Source organism: Xenopus tropicalis, chromosome 8 (assembly GCF_000004195.4).
Source record: "Xenopus tropicalis strain Nigerian chromosome 8, UCB_Xtro_10.0, whole genome shotgun sequence".
In the NCBI taxonomy this organism is placed as follows: Eukaryota; Metazoa; Chordata; class Amphibia; order Anura; family Pipidae; genus Xenopus; species Xenopus tropicalis.
Genome location: NC_030684.2, coordinates 100261028 through 100276844, shown reverse-complemented (window position 1 = coordinate 100276844; position 15817 = coordinate 100261028). Strand labels below are relative to the sequence as shown.

At 39.8% G+C, this 15817-nt stretch overlaps 1 protein-coding gene across 2 annotated transcripts in view; it reads left to right on the top strand.

The window, feature by feature from the left end:
* The first annotated feature begins 538 nt into the window (after positions 1-538).
* The window catches only part of jag2 (jagged 2), a 53069-nt gene continuing 37790 nt past the window's right edge, over positions 539-15817 (top strand). For both annotated transcript variants that reach the window (XM_031890984.1, XM_012969442.3), the window contains exons 1-2: positions 539-852; positions 2427-2750. In XM_031890984.1, the coding sequence (XP_031746844.1) occupies positions 781-852; positions 2427-2750 (396 nt within the window). In that variant the 5' untranslated portion in view covers positions 539-780. The remainder of the gene's footprint in view (positions 853-2426; positions 2751-15817) is intronic.

The following is a 15817-nucleotide window of genomic DNA, read 5'->3' as shown; positions in this document are numbered from 1 at the left end:
TGTGCATGTTTCCAAAAGCTAGTGGCCATTTTAGAGCAGCAGAACAGGTGCACCATGCAGAGCTTTCGACTCTCCTCAGTAAATACACAATGAGGGCTAGCAAGGTCATTGTAAATTGTGCTCGAACTTATAAACGAACAGCCGTATCTATGGAAGGTTTAGAGCCGGTATCAACCCAATGAAAAGAAATGTCTCTGCGATAAAACGCCACTTAACCTGCTCGTGTTTCCTCACATAATGGCGTATTTGATTTTCTTATTTTATTATAGCCTATCTGCATTTGCATGCTCAGTCATGTATGACTAAGTTATGCAAGGCACTTAAGGGAATACAGCAGGTATACAAGAAAGATGAAAGAAGCGGGTTTTCGGCAGACAGCTCTGCATTAACCATGCGTACAGTACAACCTGCACTCCCTCTCCCTCCCCTCTGGCTCTGCGCCCTCCACCACCCTCTCCTAGAACACTCCAATATGGGCCCCGCCCACGACACGCCCCTCATGAATATCAATGGCTGAGCGCCGCTTACTAATGGTTAATGGAGCTGTCAGTCTTTCACCTACATGTTGGTGGTGATGGGACCAGAGAGTCTCTAGAGCCGATCGAAGGAGTTGGGGCTGGGAGCTGCCCTGACTGACATCCTAGGTATCCTCACTGCTCCCGTGGACTGCGATCATATTATCCCTTGAGGACGGAGCGCTGCTGCTCCATGGCTAATCCTTTCCTGCCTTTCCCTGCGTGTTACTAGCCGCGCCGGCCGACGCTCACATATTTCCCAGCGATGTTGGATATAAGTAGTAGCTGCGGCCACCTCTCAGTGCTGGCTTTGGTGCTGCTAACTTTGTGGGTTCAGGTAAGGCTGGATCTCTAGTATAACCTCATGGCCGGACTAACGGTCTGCAACCCCTTTCTCCTATGACCCCCCCCCCCACCTGCTTGTATTATTCCTTCTTCTAATACATTCATTCGCATGTATCCCCGGGGGTCCAGTCTTCTGATCCATAGCTTATCAGTTACCAGGGCCATATTTAGGGTTGGGCAGAAAGGGCACTTATGCCGGGCCCCAGTATCTCTGGGCCTCTTGGTACATTTTGTAAAATTGACATTTTGTAACAATAGACAGATTATGTTTGCTAATAAATTCATATATTAGAAAATAATATAAAAGGGGGGGGGGGTCTTCAACCTGCTGCCATGGTGCTTTCAGCTGGGGATTCTTGGAGTCGTAGTTAAACAGCAACTGGAGGGTGACAGGTTGGGAATGCCAAAGTTTTATTACTTTTTTCACTCAGATTGTGGCCCAATTATCCCTAACCTTATAAATTGCATCAAGTCACAGGTTGGAGATAACTGCCTAATGATTGTGGTGCCCCAGCATCTGTATCCCATAATTGTCATTAGTTGCACCTAATGCTCATTAAAAACTCAGTATAACTGAACCTCCTATCTAGTAGATCTGCTCATGAGCCTCTTTATGTATGCCCCCAATACATTGGTGCACTGGGAGTACTGTTCAATAGCAATCTGGGTTACTGCAGGAGGCTTATACATATCAGTATAGCATTGTACAGCCCTTATCAGGTTATCCTAAGGCCCCCCTATCTACATTCAACAACTTCCAGCATATGGCTTTGTCATGCTTCTAAGATGTGTAGTTCAACAACAGACTGAGGGCCTCAGTTTAAATATCTGTGCTGCATACCATGCACGTGTTATGGCAAATAGCCTCATCTTCCCAGTGCCTGCAGATGATCCTTGTTTCACCTAATAAGTGTAGTTAATCTGCCCCTCCATGAGTTACAGAACATTCATACGGTTTATCTCCCATATATCTGTCTGTAAATGCATGTATGCATTCACATTTAATAACCAGTAATAGCATTCCATATCTGGTTGCAAGGACTGCAACAAACTGTTTTTTTTTGTTTTTTTTTGTTTTTTTTTTTCTTTTTAATTTCCCATGTCTATAGGCCCTTCCAATTCCTGGAACAAATGCATGTGTACTTTAGTTATATTTTTGATCCACTTAAAATAAATATACATGTATATACATATATATATATTTTTTAATCAAACTGCTTCAGAGCACCACAGTGCCCTTTTTCAAAAACTGATTTTTATAAAAATACTGACACTTTTTGTTGGCTGTTTATGATGGTGAGACCCTTGCCTTAAAATAAATGTAGCAGAATGGTATGTTCTCCCCTGTGCTTCTGTGTATACTTAGCTGAATTGGATAGGGTAAAGTTTCACATGCTTCTAATGGTAGCTGCATTAACCTTGTGTGATCAATAAGTTTAATGGCCAATTACGATTAATCCATATTTCTTCTGCTTCATGGGGGGGTTGTCCATATCGCGTCCCCCTGGCAGGTCCCAAGGCACCATAGTGATGAGGTTGTCTCCCTATTTGATATGTTATATTTAGGTTTCCCATTCCACTGGTTATTTCGAGCTGCAGCTGATCTCTCTGAAGAATGCCAACGGAGAATTGTTAAATGGGGAATGCTGCGATGACATTAAGAGCGCTCAGAACCTGGACTGTGGAAGGGACGAGTGTGATACGTACCTGAAGGTCTGTCTGAAGGAGTTTCAGGCCAAGATTACCCCAACTGGACCATGCAACTATGGCTCCGGATTTACTTCGGTTCTCGGTGGAAATACTATTTATTTGAACAAGTACAACCACCAGGGTAAAAGTAACCCCAGCGAGAGTGGCAGGATTACTATTCCTTTCCAGTTTGCCTGGACGGTAAGTTGGCTTTTCCATACCTGTCAAGTATCTCGATGCTAGAAAGACCTATTGTCGCAGCATAAACATGGGGGTTTGTTTTTTAGAAGCATGAGTTCAAATGGGGTTTTATGGGATGCTACTGTCACTTGCAGAGTTTCATTGTATTGCGTATTTAGAAGTCACCCATTTCGAGGGTGAAGCTAGGGCTGAGGTGGTACAGCTGCAGCAGAATCTCCTTGGAAGCAGAGTTTTTGTTCCTATTTTTCTGCGACTTTTAGAAGCAGATAAGTGATTCAGCTTTGCATTTGAGAAAGGCAGTTTTATGTGCGTATGGGAGTGAGCAGCTGATACTGCAGATGTCTTTTTGTGCAACGTGTGCCCCAGCATGTAACATTTCTGTCATAATCCATTGCAGAAGGCTCTCGCATTTCTGCTTTAAGCCAGTAGATTTTCTGCTGCGAAGGGAACGGAGCTGCATGCAGTTCACCTGAGTTTGCATAGATACCATTCACCTGGGCTGTTTGTTGTAACACTGGTTTCCAGATTAGGCTTTGCAGAGGGAGCAGTTCAGAGGGTGCGCACATCAGTCACTTTAGTACTGTTTATTACATGTAGATATTAATCTGAAAAATCATCATTTGCAAATGTACGTATTAAATTAAATATAGATTCCACTTCCTGTACAGAGGGATTTGTTGGAATATGGAGTCATGCTGTACCTTGTGCTTTGAAGCTAAATTGCTGCATACGGATGTCATCTTGTCTAAATGACCCGTAAAGACTGTATAGGAACAAACAAAGGCTAATACAATATTTTGTGATTTGCAAATGCAGACAAGGCAGCACACCATGTTCAAACAGTGTCCTGGAAGCCTTCAAAAAGATTGAGGGGAGGCTCTAGCTCCCCAGGCATCAATGTTTGTAGATATTCGTGGCGTGACATGGTTAGACAAGGCAGACATGTTAACTCAGGGCGTGTGATTATCTAGGGACCCTGGAACTGCTATTTCATGGTTACAGGTGGCAGACAGACAGCACGCAGCCCATACTGAGTAAAAAGGGGCAGGCTCTGTGTTGGAGACTCCTCCAGGGACTGCATTATCCCCCATAGGGGTGTGTTGCGCAGTTGGCTTCAGGCCATCCTATGACTTGGGTGGAAGGGGGGGCTGGGAAGTTAAGGTCATTAACTCATGATGCTCATGCATTTAGCTTATGTTATGCCGATAGTCTAAACTGTTGATAGGCACAGGAATTTGCTGCCTATTGCTGTGTAACTTTTTTTAGGTATGTTGTAGATGATTGATTCGCAAATATTATTTTCTTTTTCAGTGGTATACAGAAAACACTAGAATATAATAGCTTGCTTGGTAAGGTGGAAAAATTGTCGTCATTTTTTGGATGGTGATATAAATACTGTAAGTTTATTTGTAATTGGAGGATATAGGTATGGGATCTATTTATAAGGAAATAAATTTTTATATAGCAAGCCCAGATGTGCAGGAATGCCTTTTTCCATGGAGTTAAGCAAAGCAAACCTTTACAATTTTACTCTATAATAACAGTACCTTGTATTCGATGGTAACAAAGCTGCATAAATCCGCATTGTTGTCAAAACAATCCTATTTAATGTGGCCTAAACTATTTATGGAAAGACCTATTATTCAGGAAACCTTAGGCCCCAAGCATTCTCAATAATGCCATACCTGTATGCAAATCAATGTTATTTTTAAAACCTTCTGCTATTAAAGACAGCTGTGCATCCTACCTCTTTTACTGCATAAAGAAATGGTGGGCCTCCCATTTTCCTGTAACTGTCAGTAACCCAATCCGAGTGTGTGTGTCGGTGGCATGTCAGTAGTACTGGCTCTGTGTGAGATTAAAGTGCATTAAACATGAGGTTTCACCAATGGCTCATGTAACAAATCTTCACCCCCTCCCCTTACCAGCAGTGTCTCCTATGTGCCCAGAGCGCACACCCCTTCCTCTGGCTGAGACAGGTGTACTCTGCCGCAGATCACATGCGATGAGGATCGTTGGTCTCACACTGCTTTACAAAAATGCCACTCATCTAAATTTATCCCTCAAGTGTTGATGAAATGTCTTCATTTCATCTTACGTTGACTCCTGTTACATTCTGGACACAGATTTCATCTGCGTAGTAGAGAAAAGAAGTTGTTTGAAGTATCTTTAGCGTTGTTTAAGAATGGATAGGCTTCATTTATCATGAAGAGCCTTGCACTGTATTTGTGAGCTTGTAAGCATGCAGCGTAGGGCTTGCTATTTCTCTGTGCGTGCCATGCAGCACTTTAATGAAATGTTTATTGCAAGCAAGATAACAAAGGGAGGTTGGGGGTCATCCTGCTAAAACTATTATACTAGAGCTTTAGAAAACACTGTCCCGTGTAATGTCAAGTGCACTCTTAGCTTGAGATGCAAATAGGGTCTGGAGTCATCTCTATGTACAATTTTATGTCATATCTGGAAATCAGATAATCCACATGCGTGACAAACAGTGAATACAGGCAATTAGCTTATTACACTTGGAATTTGTCTAGGATCTGCACTTGCTTGACAATTGCTTACCCAAGCACGGAATTTCTGCTTTTGTTATCCCTCGTGTATACATTGGTTTTTGGAATCTTGCCACATTGGAGAAAATATGCATAACACGGTTTATATATTGGCCCTTTACATCAAGTAATCCCATAAATCGTGTTTTTTTTTTTGTTTTTTTTTTCACTAATATTCCATGCAAACAGTAATGTTTTACTACTGGAGCTGCTTTATGCACATCAATTCCCCCCCCCCCCCCCCCCCACGCCAAGTTCAGATATGAACCATCACACTGACACTAGATATGTCATCACACCATGTTATCCTTATGAATGTATCTTGAGATGCACTATACTGCAGGTCCTGTCTTGTTAGTCAGGCCGAGAACTTTCGTCATTGGAGTCACAATCAGATCTGATGAGAATCTCTTATGTATGAAAAGAAACTGAAACCTTAGAATCAAATTTGCCAGTCCCATAGATTTCATGTTTTACTTGATTTTAATGCTGCTGGAATCAGACAGTTGCAGTATGAGGCCAAAGATGTGCTTGATACCTGATATAAATGCCATCCCATCTTTTTCATGTAGTGGGGCCTAATGTATCAGATCATATTAAAATTATGTAATGCCCTTGGGTCTGCTAGGAGCCATAATATTATTTATAGGATCATCTGTGGTTCCTAGATCTTAAGGTGACAAGCTTCAAATTTTAAGAATACTTTCATATCTAGTAGAAGTACATTTAAAACAGCTGGATTTGCTGATTAATCCAGTTGCTCTAGATTTACTTCTACTGTATATACCATGACCTGGATGATTGAAAACCTTCATAGATGCATTCATATTCAACTTTTTGCGTTCCATTCTGCTTTCTTACTATGGGTTGAGTTTGTAGATCTCCAGATTGATACTAGCCCTTATTTGAGAATTTCTAAGCTTGTTTACTTGGCAGGCCAAATCTCAATTTTAAATATGCCCAGCCTTTAGTGGAGCTTCAGACTACCCCAGGATCTGGTAATCCCATTCTTATTAATGTAGTAAGTAACCTAAGATCCATGTGCCAAAACGGGTACATGGGCCAAAGACCCAAATCTTTCTGTGTTGCAATCTTTGTTGGAGAATGAAAAGCTCATAGCTTGCAACTAATGTATGAGATCCAGCAATGAGTGGATCAGGAACCCAGCATTATTATGAAGACTAAATGATGAGGTTGCTATTGAGCAGGGGCAAGTAAAGGCGGGCCTTTGAAGGTCAGCAGTGACAATACACCATGTGACCATTTGTTGATGGACAATATCAGCCAGTGCATGGTGCATCGAAAGATGAATAAGTAAAGAAGTGCTGCATCTTTTGGTCTGATGACCCAAATAGTACATTTAACAAACGTTTGCCACCTATTTATTGTTCTAAGTGTAGTTAGTAGTATTTCTAAATCTATTAGCTCATTTTGTTTTAATGTTTGTTTACTACTAAGCTGCAAACCCTGTATTAGATCATATTACCATTACAATCAACTGTTTACAACTCGCATGAAATGGCCTAACCTGTGTTGCAGATAAAACCTAAATAATTATGAATGCAGATTATCTTCCCTGCCTAGCTTAAGGTTACCTTATCACTTGAAAAATTATAGCCAGGATTTTTTTAAGATCTTACCTATGGTCTGGTATCCTTACAGTAGCCTGACCGTGCCATATACACACTTGAACATGTATACATACTAAGAATGTTATGGCAGGTGTCAGCCAATTGCACTCTCTACTCTTCCAGTTTTGCTAATTTGCACCTGAACACAAAAGGTTGTTTCATTCCCATAGTAACCATACTTCTTACCCAAACATTACATTTGCTCTTACTTAGGGCTCCGTTCACACCTTAAGCATCTAGAATTTCAGTTTAAATTCAGATACACCATGTGGGGTGTTTGTTTAAAGAAAATGTAAGGTAGCATGGCCAAGTAGCTTTCCTGTTTGATTCAATTGTTTTGTTGCATGTGTGTATAATTTACCAGCTAATATGTGACCTTCACCATATATAGCACCCTGCAGCTACTCTTTGGATTGGTGTGTGTGCGTGATTCCACTTGTATTTCAGAAAAGCATTCTTTGCCAGGGCCAGACATAAGATTTTCTCATTGGGCTTAAGGTTAGTGCTACATGTGGTGGATTCTTGGGCTGCAGATAAATGCAGGTTGAGAATCAACCCCTACACTGGCTTCAGGCTTCTTGTTTGCCTGCACCCAGAACCATTGCAGCAGCCTGGGTGCAGGCACACATGGCAGATTTCTGCATGTAAATCGAAACTTATGCATTTCCTCAGTGAAACACTGCATATCTATGCCCAGGCCGTCGCAATGGTTTTGGGTGCAAGCAAGGAAGAAGGCTGATGCCCATTGAAGGGGCAAATTCTCAGACTGAGAATTGACTCTGTCTGACATTAACCTAAGTAGGTAGTACTGAATATTGTACCGAATATGCATTTCGCCTGTCCTAATAGAAAAAAAATTATGGTTTTGTTATTTCTTGAGTCATTTTTGGTCCTTGCAAGATACATAATTATATGACCAGTACACAGATAATTCCCTTGCATAACAGACTCCTGCTTAATAAAACCGTAAAAGGGGAATTGAGGGGATTGTATACTAATTATCTGCCTTTCAAAGACCAGACATGGAGTAAGTTCAGTTTTCCTGATTAGTTTTGGTAATTTTGTGAACTAAGGGTTTTCTTTTTCATTAAACAATAGGCAAAAAGTATGTCCAGCACAAGCCCCGTGTTACCCATGTTAAACAAACAAGAGGCATACTGAATCTCAGTGCTGAAAACTGAAACTTAAAAATCCATGTACTTCTGCCAGCATTGTAGATTTTACATTCTGAACAAATCTTTTCACTTTCTGCACAACCAGACTTGTCTTGAGCTAGTGTGCATGCATTGATGTCTAGTAGTGCAAGAATCCAGTTCATGTAGAAGGGAGTATTGGCAAAAACACAGAGTCTCTGAGGCACTCATAAGAACCATAGTGACGTCCCTAACATACTTCCAGGTTGTCTCTTATGTCAGCAGGCCTTTTTTCATAAATCCCGTAGGCTTGTGATCGTAGCGTAGGGCTACTAATTATTAAAGTAGAAGGAAACTCTAATTCACTTGGGGGTGCCAAAATGTTAGGCACCCCCCAGTGACTTAGCCTTTCCTTCTCCTTTTAAAAGTGCAAATTTTCACCAGTGCAGAAACCCATAGCAACCAGTCAATGTTTTTTTCATTGTACTACTGCTCAAGACCAATTTAAAGCAAATATGATTGTTAAACCAGAGGAAACTTTGTACAGTTTCTTCAAAGGGGTTTCTTGCTAAAGCATTCTTCTATGTAGAGCATCCTTTCATATATATCGAGGATAATATATAGTGCCAGCATATTCTGTAGAGCTTTATAGAGATTATCCATCATTCTCTGCCCCAGTGGGCAGGTGATAATTATATACATGTGCTATACCTGCAGAAATCTGAATCTGCTTGCAGCGTTTTGTTGCCATGACTTTTCTCAGAAACAAAACTGTAATGGTAACACAAACCTTAGGGCTTGCAGATTGACTATTTCTGCAACGCATGGAAGTATAATCAAGGAAGAATGTGTCAAAAAGTACAATAGTTGCCTGTTATATATACTTTCCCTTTTAGATAAACTCCTATTAATAAAGGAAAAACAAGTTCATATAGCTCAAATGACTTCCAAAATCTTTAATTACGAGGCTAGGGTGCAGGTTTTCAAGGCTAAATAGCTATGCCTTTCATACCCTGTTCAAAGCTTTTAGCTTGTTGCTAAGAAACTGTGTAATAGTCTTTAAGTAAGCGCTTACGTGCCCTGTGCAGCCTGTCAGAAACTGAGCACCTGTTCGCGTTTCACCTGGGATAAGAGTTGGAGGAGTTGGTAAACACAGATCAATGATCGCTGGCCTCTTACTATCATTTAATGATAGTGCAAATCGATATGGAGTTTTATAGCCATCTATTTCATCCCCCGCTCTTTGGGAAAGCTAAATATGTTCCCTTTTTTCCCTCAGTAAGTTGCCATCTGTGGATAACTGCTGTGCTGTATAATTCATTTTAATTTTATTTTTAATGAATCCTTTCAATATTTATGTTCTGCATACATAACTAAAAGAGCAGCCTGAGTTGTCACTTGTATGAGAAATATATAGCTTTGCGTTTGTCTCTCTGCATTGTAAAATATGTGTATTCTGTTTACCATTTGTTCGATTTCATTTTTGGTTTAAAGTCTTGCCGCCTTTTTCCTCGTTTCCTGGGCCAAAGGCTTATGCTCTTCTCTGCTTCCTCCTATCTTAACTCAAAGGTTTGGGATATTTTGCTTGTGTTCATCGTTATTGTAAATTATGCACTATGTGTTTAAGGCAGTGGTTTTAGTGATCTTGTGGGGGAATGGATGCAATTTTCTTGGGGCTAATGCACACTGGTGTTTCGCCTTGTGGTGGAGTGTTGCACCACCGGTGGGCACAGAACGAAATACAATCCATCCCACCTGAATTCAGCACTTATATGCATGCCCCTGACTTGTAAGAAAGAATGGATTGTATCCTGCGCTTCCCTGAGGTGGAACCTAGGAGAACCCCACCGCGGGAAGGTAAAACACCATGTGTATGAGCCATTAGTGAGATTGTAGGGAAGAGGGTTGGCCCATGACAATGCCAAAAACACTTAATTTTTTCATTTTATTACCCTGGTTCAAGCCTGAACTTCCAACGGGCCAGGCCTGAACCATTAAGGGCTAAGCTATATATTGCTCAACATTTATTGTTACTGAGAATGAAAGTGTGTGTTTGTGTGTGGCCTTAGTGCCTCTCATGTCATGTCTTCTAGTTGAAAAGCTGGTTTCTGGAATCTGTTTCAGGACGCTATGCACTAACTTCTTTCCTAAGCATGCTTCCTCTGAACAGACTTGGCTGTATTCCATTAATGTGAATTCAGTATGGAGAAAATCAGAGGGGCCCGTCTACCTTCTTTTTGACTCCAATGCTGCTTGTCAGAAGGTACTTGTCCCTCCCTACCCAACCCTTTTTTGTGTTTTCTCCCCCAGTATACCCCAGTGCAACACCTGTCCATCCCAAAGAGAGCCAAAAGCATCCTTGCTAGCCTCTTGCCTGATCTAGAAAAGGAGAGCTGCACAGTAGGGTTGGCACCAGACATGTATTTAATAATGGCCTAAAGCTAAGGAGCATGTTCAAGGTTATAGTACTGTTCCTTTAACACACTTACATGGAGTCTACAATTTTTTTTTATCTGATTTAAAATTGTAATTTGAATAACAATGGCTAGTCAGGTTTATGTGCTGCAGAGGCTTCATTATTTCTCAAGTCATGAACTACATTTGAGAATATCATAATTTCAGTGTGTTGTGGCTTTTCTAATTAACTTGTATTGACTTTTGGGGCACTCCTTTGGATACTTTTCCTTTAAATTTTTAAGACAATAAAAAAGCCTTGATGCATTTTGCCAAGTAAAGGCACGTTCACAGTTGCTCTCACTATCTTGATATCTAGTAAGCATGGCCATACCCACTGAGATTTTGGAAGATAATTAAAGGGCAAGTAAAATGTCAAGTCCTTAGCTTTACATTGTAAAACAAGAGCTTGTGTGTAGCAGGTCAGCTGTTGATCTTGTCTCTCCATCTCCATGTTTCAGTCTCCTTTAGTATGATAGAAGTCAGTTGCTGCTTTGCCCTGCTGTTGGTGCTGGGTTGGTGGCAGGCACAACTTTACTGCTTCCAGCTGGTCTAATTGAATGGAAATAGAATGCTTATGTAAGTATCTACTTCATGTGTATTTCTGCTTATAGTTTATACTATTTTATACTTTTTCTTTGTTTCTGTAGTGTTAGTTATGTACACTGTGAGACATACATTACTGCGCTAGAGCATAGGTATCTGCATGTAAAACTAATTACATGGCAGTGTTATGTTGGCCACTGTGCTATTCTTGCTCAGTTAGTAAACCGCACTGCAACTGTATAGTCCGTAATGAACTTGAGCTTCTTGGTAAATGTTGGTTGTATAATATATATCTTTCAGAGCTGCTGATATGTTGGGATATGTTTTGGTATTTAATGCTATGATATGGGCAAGGACAAGTATTCTTCCATTGCTACCACTGTTATTTATTTAAAGTGCATGTTTTTACCTTGCTGTGACAAATGAGATTGGACAGAAATATAATAAAAGATGGGTTCTGCCTTTATAAGAGTGGGGAACTTTGGCACACCATGTTTAATTATATAATTTTTATGAGGTGCTCTTTGCATATAATTTCATCACCTGCATTTATATTTGTTTACATATGTAATCTTTTGACAGCTATAACCTCACAATCTCATGGCACATTCTTGGAAGTTGGATTGGATTTTTGGTTTATCAGCTGGTAAACATCTCCATAGAAATGAAGTCTCCTTTGATATGCTCTGATACTCATTACAGCTCCCTCTTCAGCATTCCCTGTGTTTGGAAATACAGTTTATTTTAACCTGGCTATAAATGTTCTAGTATCTCTTATTAGAATTGGCCATAACCACAAACTCATGCTAGTAACAGGGCTGCTTCCTTAAAATCCTACATTCCATTCTTCTTCCAAAGTCACCTTTTGTGCTCTCCAATGAAATGATGATGTAGATCTACCATTGTGGGTCTGTCCACATATTTTACAAGGGCTAATGCAGGAAGCCTTTAAACATAAACTGTCACCTGCAGAAAATAGTGAGAGAGCACCAAATGGAGATATTCTGGTAGGTCATCTGACCCTGAGCGAGACATATATTTACTTTGTTTTGAGTGGAACCTCATTCTGCTTAGAGAAGGAGAAGCGGCTGTAGCTGCAGAATATTGTCCCAAAAAAAGATTCCATTTCATTCAATCAGGAAGACCCGATAAGTTTTTTATTTTTCTGACCGTTTGCCAAATATAACAACATTGTTCAACCATTTCCCCAGAACTGACTGTAGAAATAATGTTTTATTGAATGTTTGCAGACTCATGTAATCCTGACTGTAATTTCTCTACTGATCTTTCAAGTTGGGGAGGCTAGGTTCTTGGATGTGACGAGCATGAATGGTCTTGCTGAATAAAAAGTCTGAGAACTGCTATAATTATCCCATACTAATGATGATAAATGTACATTTTGAATTCTTTGTACAGTTAGGGCTTATGTTAAAATAGCATTTTTTAAGGTGAGTGATCATTGAGCACTTATTTGTGCCTTTTCATTTATTGTGGGTTGTCTTCCAAGGGAGTACTGATTAACTTAATCATAGGGTCCTTGGCACTATATAGACCCTAGTCTGTAAACCCTACCTCCTATATTGTTTTATCATTTCTTTGAAATAGATGATAACTTGCATTGCACAACTGTAATCTATTCTATCTGTGACTACCCAAGAAGTATTATCGAGCTGGCAGGTTTGTTCTTATGCTTTTATATGTGATAAAAGCTAATCCTAAATACCTTGTACTGGATCATTTATACTACAGTGCTGATGCAGGTTTCTCTATAGAGACTTGCCTTTTACTATGGCCATTAAGGTTTTCATTCATCCAGGTCATGGTATATGTAATACAGTGTATAAGTAAATCTAGAGCAACTTGTGCAGTAAGTCGAGTTGCTCTAGATTTACTTATATATGTCTTTTAATATGCAACATCCCTATGCTTGTGCATAGAATTCTATTTTCCTTGAGGGTGAGTTGCCTTTTTAAATCCCCCAGATATTTTAAGAAGTGAATCAGGATTGTTTAAAAAGATCCCTTGTTCAGATTGTAGATTCTTTTTCACCCACTACAAGATTGCTCTTATCTGTAAAGTAGCATTAGCACTTATATTTGCTGGTTTCTGTTTATATTAAAATAGAAATTGCTTTTACCCAGTTTACAATAGGCAGTGTGTATGTGTGTATTGGAGCAAACAGTTTGTATAAAGCCTGAAAAGGTTTATATAAACAATTTTAAAGCATATAACAACATATAATTATGTTTCCATTTAAGGTTATTTAAGTACTGTCATTGCTTTTAATCTCTAGTTCTTGTTATCTCCACTTGAATTTTGTTATTTTGAATAACCCACTGGCTTTACATGCCTGTTTACTTTTTGTCTGCATTTCTGTTGGTCTAATTGTGGTGGTTTTCAGCTGGTCTTGGATTTCTGAATATAGACTGCATTAATTTGTGCATAGTTCTTTGGCCTACACACTTAAAGGGATTGTTTACTTTTGAGTTAGCTTTAAGTATGATGTAAAGAGTAATATTCTGAGACAATTTTAAATTGATCTTCGTTTTTTATTATTTTTAGTTATATCAGTTTCTGTTCAGCAGCTCTCGCATTTGGTTGCTATGATCCCAATTACCTTAGCAACCAGGGTGAAGTTTGAATGAAAGACTGATATATGAATAGGAGAGGACTTGAATAGAAAAACAAGTACTAAAAAGTAGCAATTATAATAGAACTGTTTCACAAAGCCAACAAATAGTTTTTTGGCTGCAGTGGTCAATGACCCCTGTGTGAAAGCTACAAAGAGTTAGAAGAAGGCAAATAATTAAAAAAAAAAAATGACCAATTGAAAAGTTGCTTAGAATTGGCGATTCTACAACATACTAAAAGTTAACTTAAAGGTGGACCACCCTTTAACTTGCCGGGAAGTAGTCTCTTCCTTAGGGTGATGAGAGTGCAATAAAAGTATAGGCGTCTTGTTATGTGGGGGGGGGTCTTAGAGCTCAAATTATATAATAATAATAATAATAATATAATTATAATAAAGGAAATGTTGTGATATATTTAAACTGTTTCATATCTCTTTAAGTCTCCAACATTTTACCTCCATATTATTTAATTGTGAGATGAGGTTTAGTGCCTCAGCGTTTGCATTATGGCTTCCCTTTTAAAATGATTATTATAGCATTTTTCATCTTGAAACATGTGCTGGTTTCTCTGTTATAATAACCTATGACTTAAGGTGGCCATGCACAGGCTGATAATATCTGCAGATGGACTGTGTCGGCAGCATATTTGCACGTGGATACTCGCCTACGGACCAATCTGACTAAAACTGGTCCAGATGTCATACAGGCAGTTTTAAAAATCACGTTGAGGCAAGTAGCACATTGGCTCATCCAGCAAAGACTCCTAATGCCTTCCATAGGTTTAAATGGGTTCTAAAGTCAAAAAGCAAAATTTGATTTTTAGGCTTTCCACACAAAAATAAACAGGGCCCTAATGTACATGCTTTAGAACTGTTGGAAATTAAGGGTAACATTTGTCAACTATTCATTATCATGTTCCGCTGGCTGTGCTGCTTAGGAATTTTTAACTCCTGCTTCACTGCGCAAAAGTACCAAGGCTTTTGCTTGACTGTGCAAGCATGAGATACAGACAGCAGCAGTTTCCATGCTTTTGAGCAGGAGCCAAAAACTCCTGAAACTCTGCAAAATGTTTAAAGCAAGAATATTGTGGATGTATGATTATTTTTGTGTAGAGAACCCAAGAATCGCTTTAGTCAAATGGTGAAGGGCAATATGTCACTATAGAGGAGCATACCAGATGGGCAGTACTAGTCCACATAGTTCCCCCCCCCTTTTTTTTTTTAAATGCGCTCAAGCACTTTTCCATGCATTCAGTTCTTAAAGAAAAACTATACTTCAAAATAATATAGGTCTTTAAAAATATATTGCATAATCAAATTATATGTAAAACCCTGCTTAATCTATATAAACCATTTTTGTAAAAAAAATACTTTTTTTAGTACAGTAGTATGAGCTATTGGCTGCCCCTGGGATCATGGGATTCACAGTGCACACAAACAAACCAAGGCACACATACATGTTAGGTCACATCAGCCAATTAGACAAAGTTCTGCTTTTTACTCCCACACTACCTGAGGCAGCACACAGCCCATCACTAAATGGTGGGAAAAGATTTAAAAGGGCAATATTTACTGATGCATGCATCCCAGATTGGGGCAGCATGGAATCTTTGGTAATAAAGACTGCTCTGTTGGGGCATTATTCTGCTTTCAAATTGGTTTGATGACATTGCTTTATTTTTAAAACACACCTGACAGTTTTAAAATGGTGAGTAAAATGGGTCTGTGAGTATCTAATCCAGGGGTCCTCCAACTATGGCCTGCAGGCAGGATACGGCCCCCCCAAGGTCATTAACCCGGCTCCATTGTGTCCTCACTCCTGGCTACTACCTGTCTGCCTCAGTGGTCTTCAGCCCTTATTAGTGTGACGTGATGCACTGGGGCAGAGGACCACTCTGAGGCACAAAGTTAGTAGCCAGGAGTGAGGACGTGGCGGGTGGGCCGTAGTTTAAGAACTATAGTCCGGCCACCCAACAGTCTGAGGGACCGAGAACTGGCCCATTGTTGGAGGACCCCTGAATTAATCCAACAGTGTTAATGGTACTTTGGCAGTTTCGAGAAGAGCAGGTGCTACCATATTTCTCAACTCACATTGCTGCTTATTCTGGTCATTGAAACACAC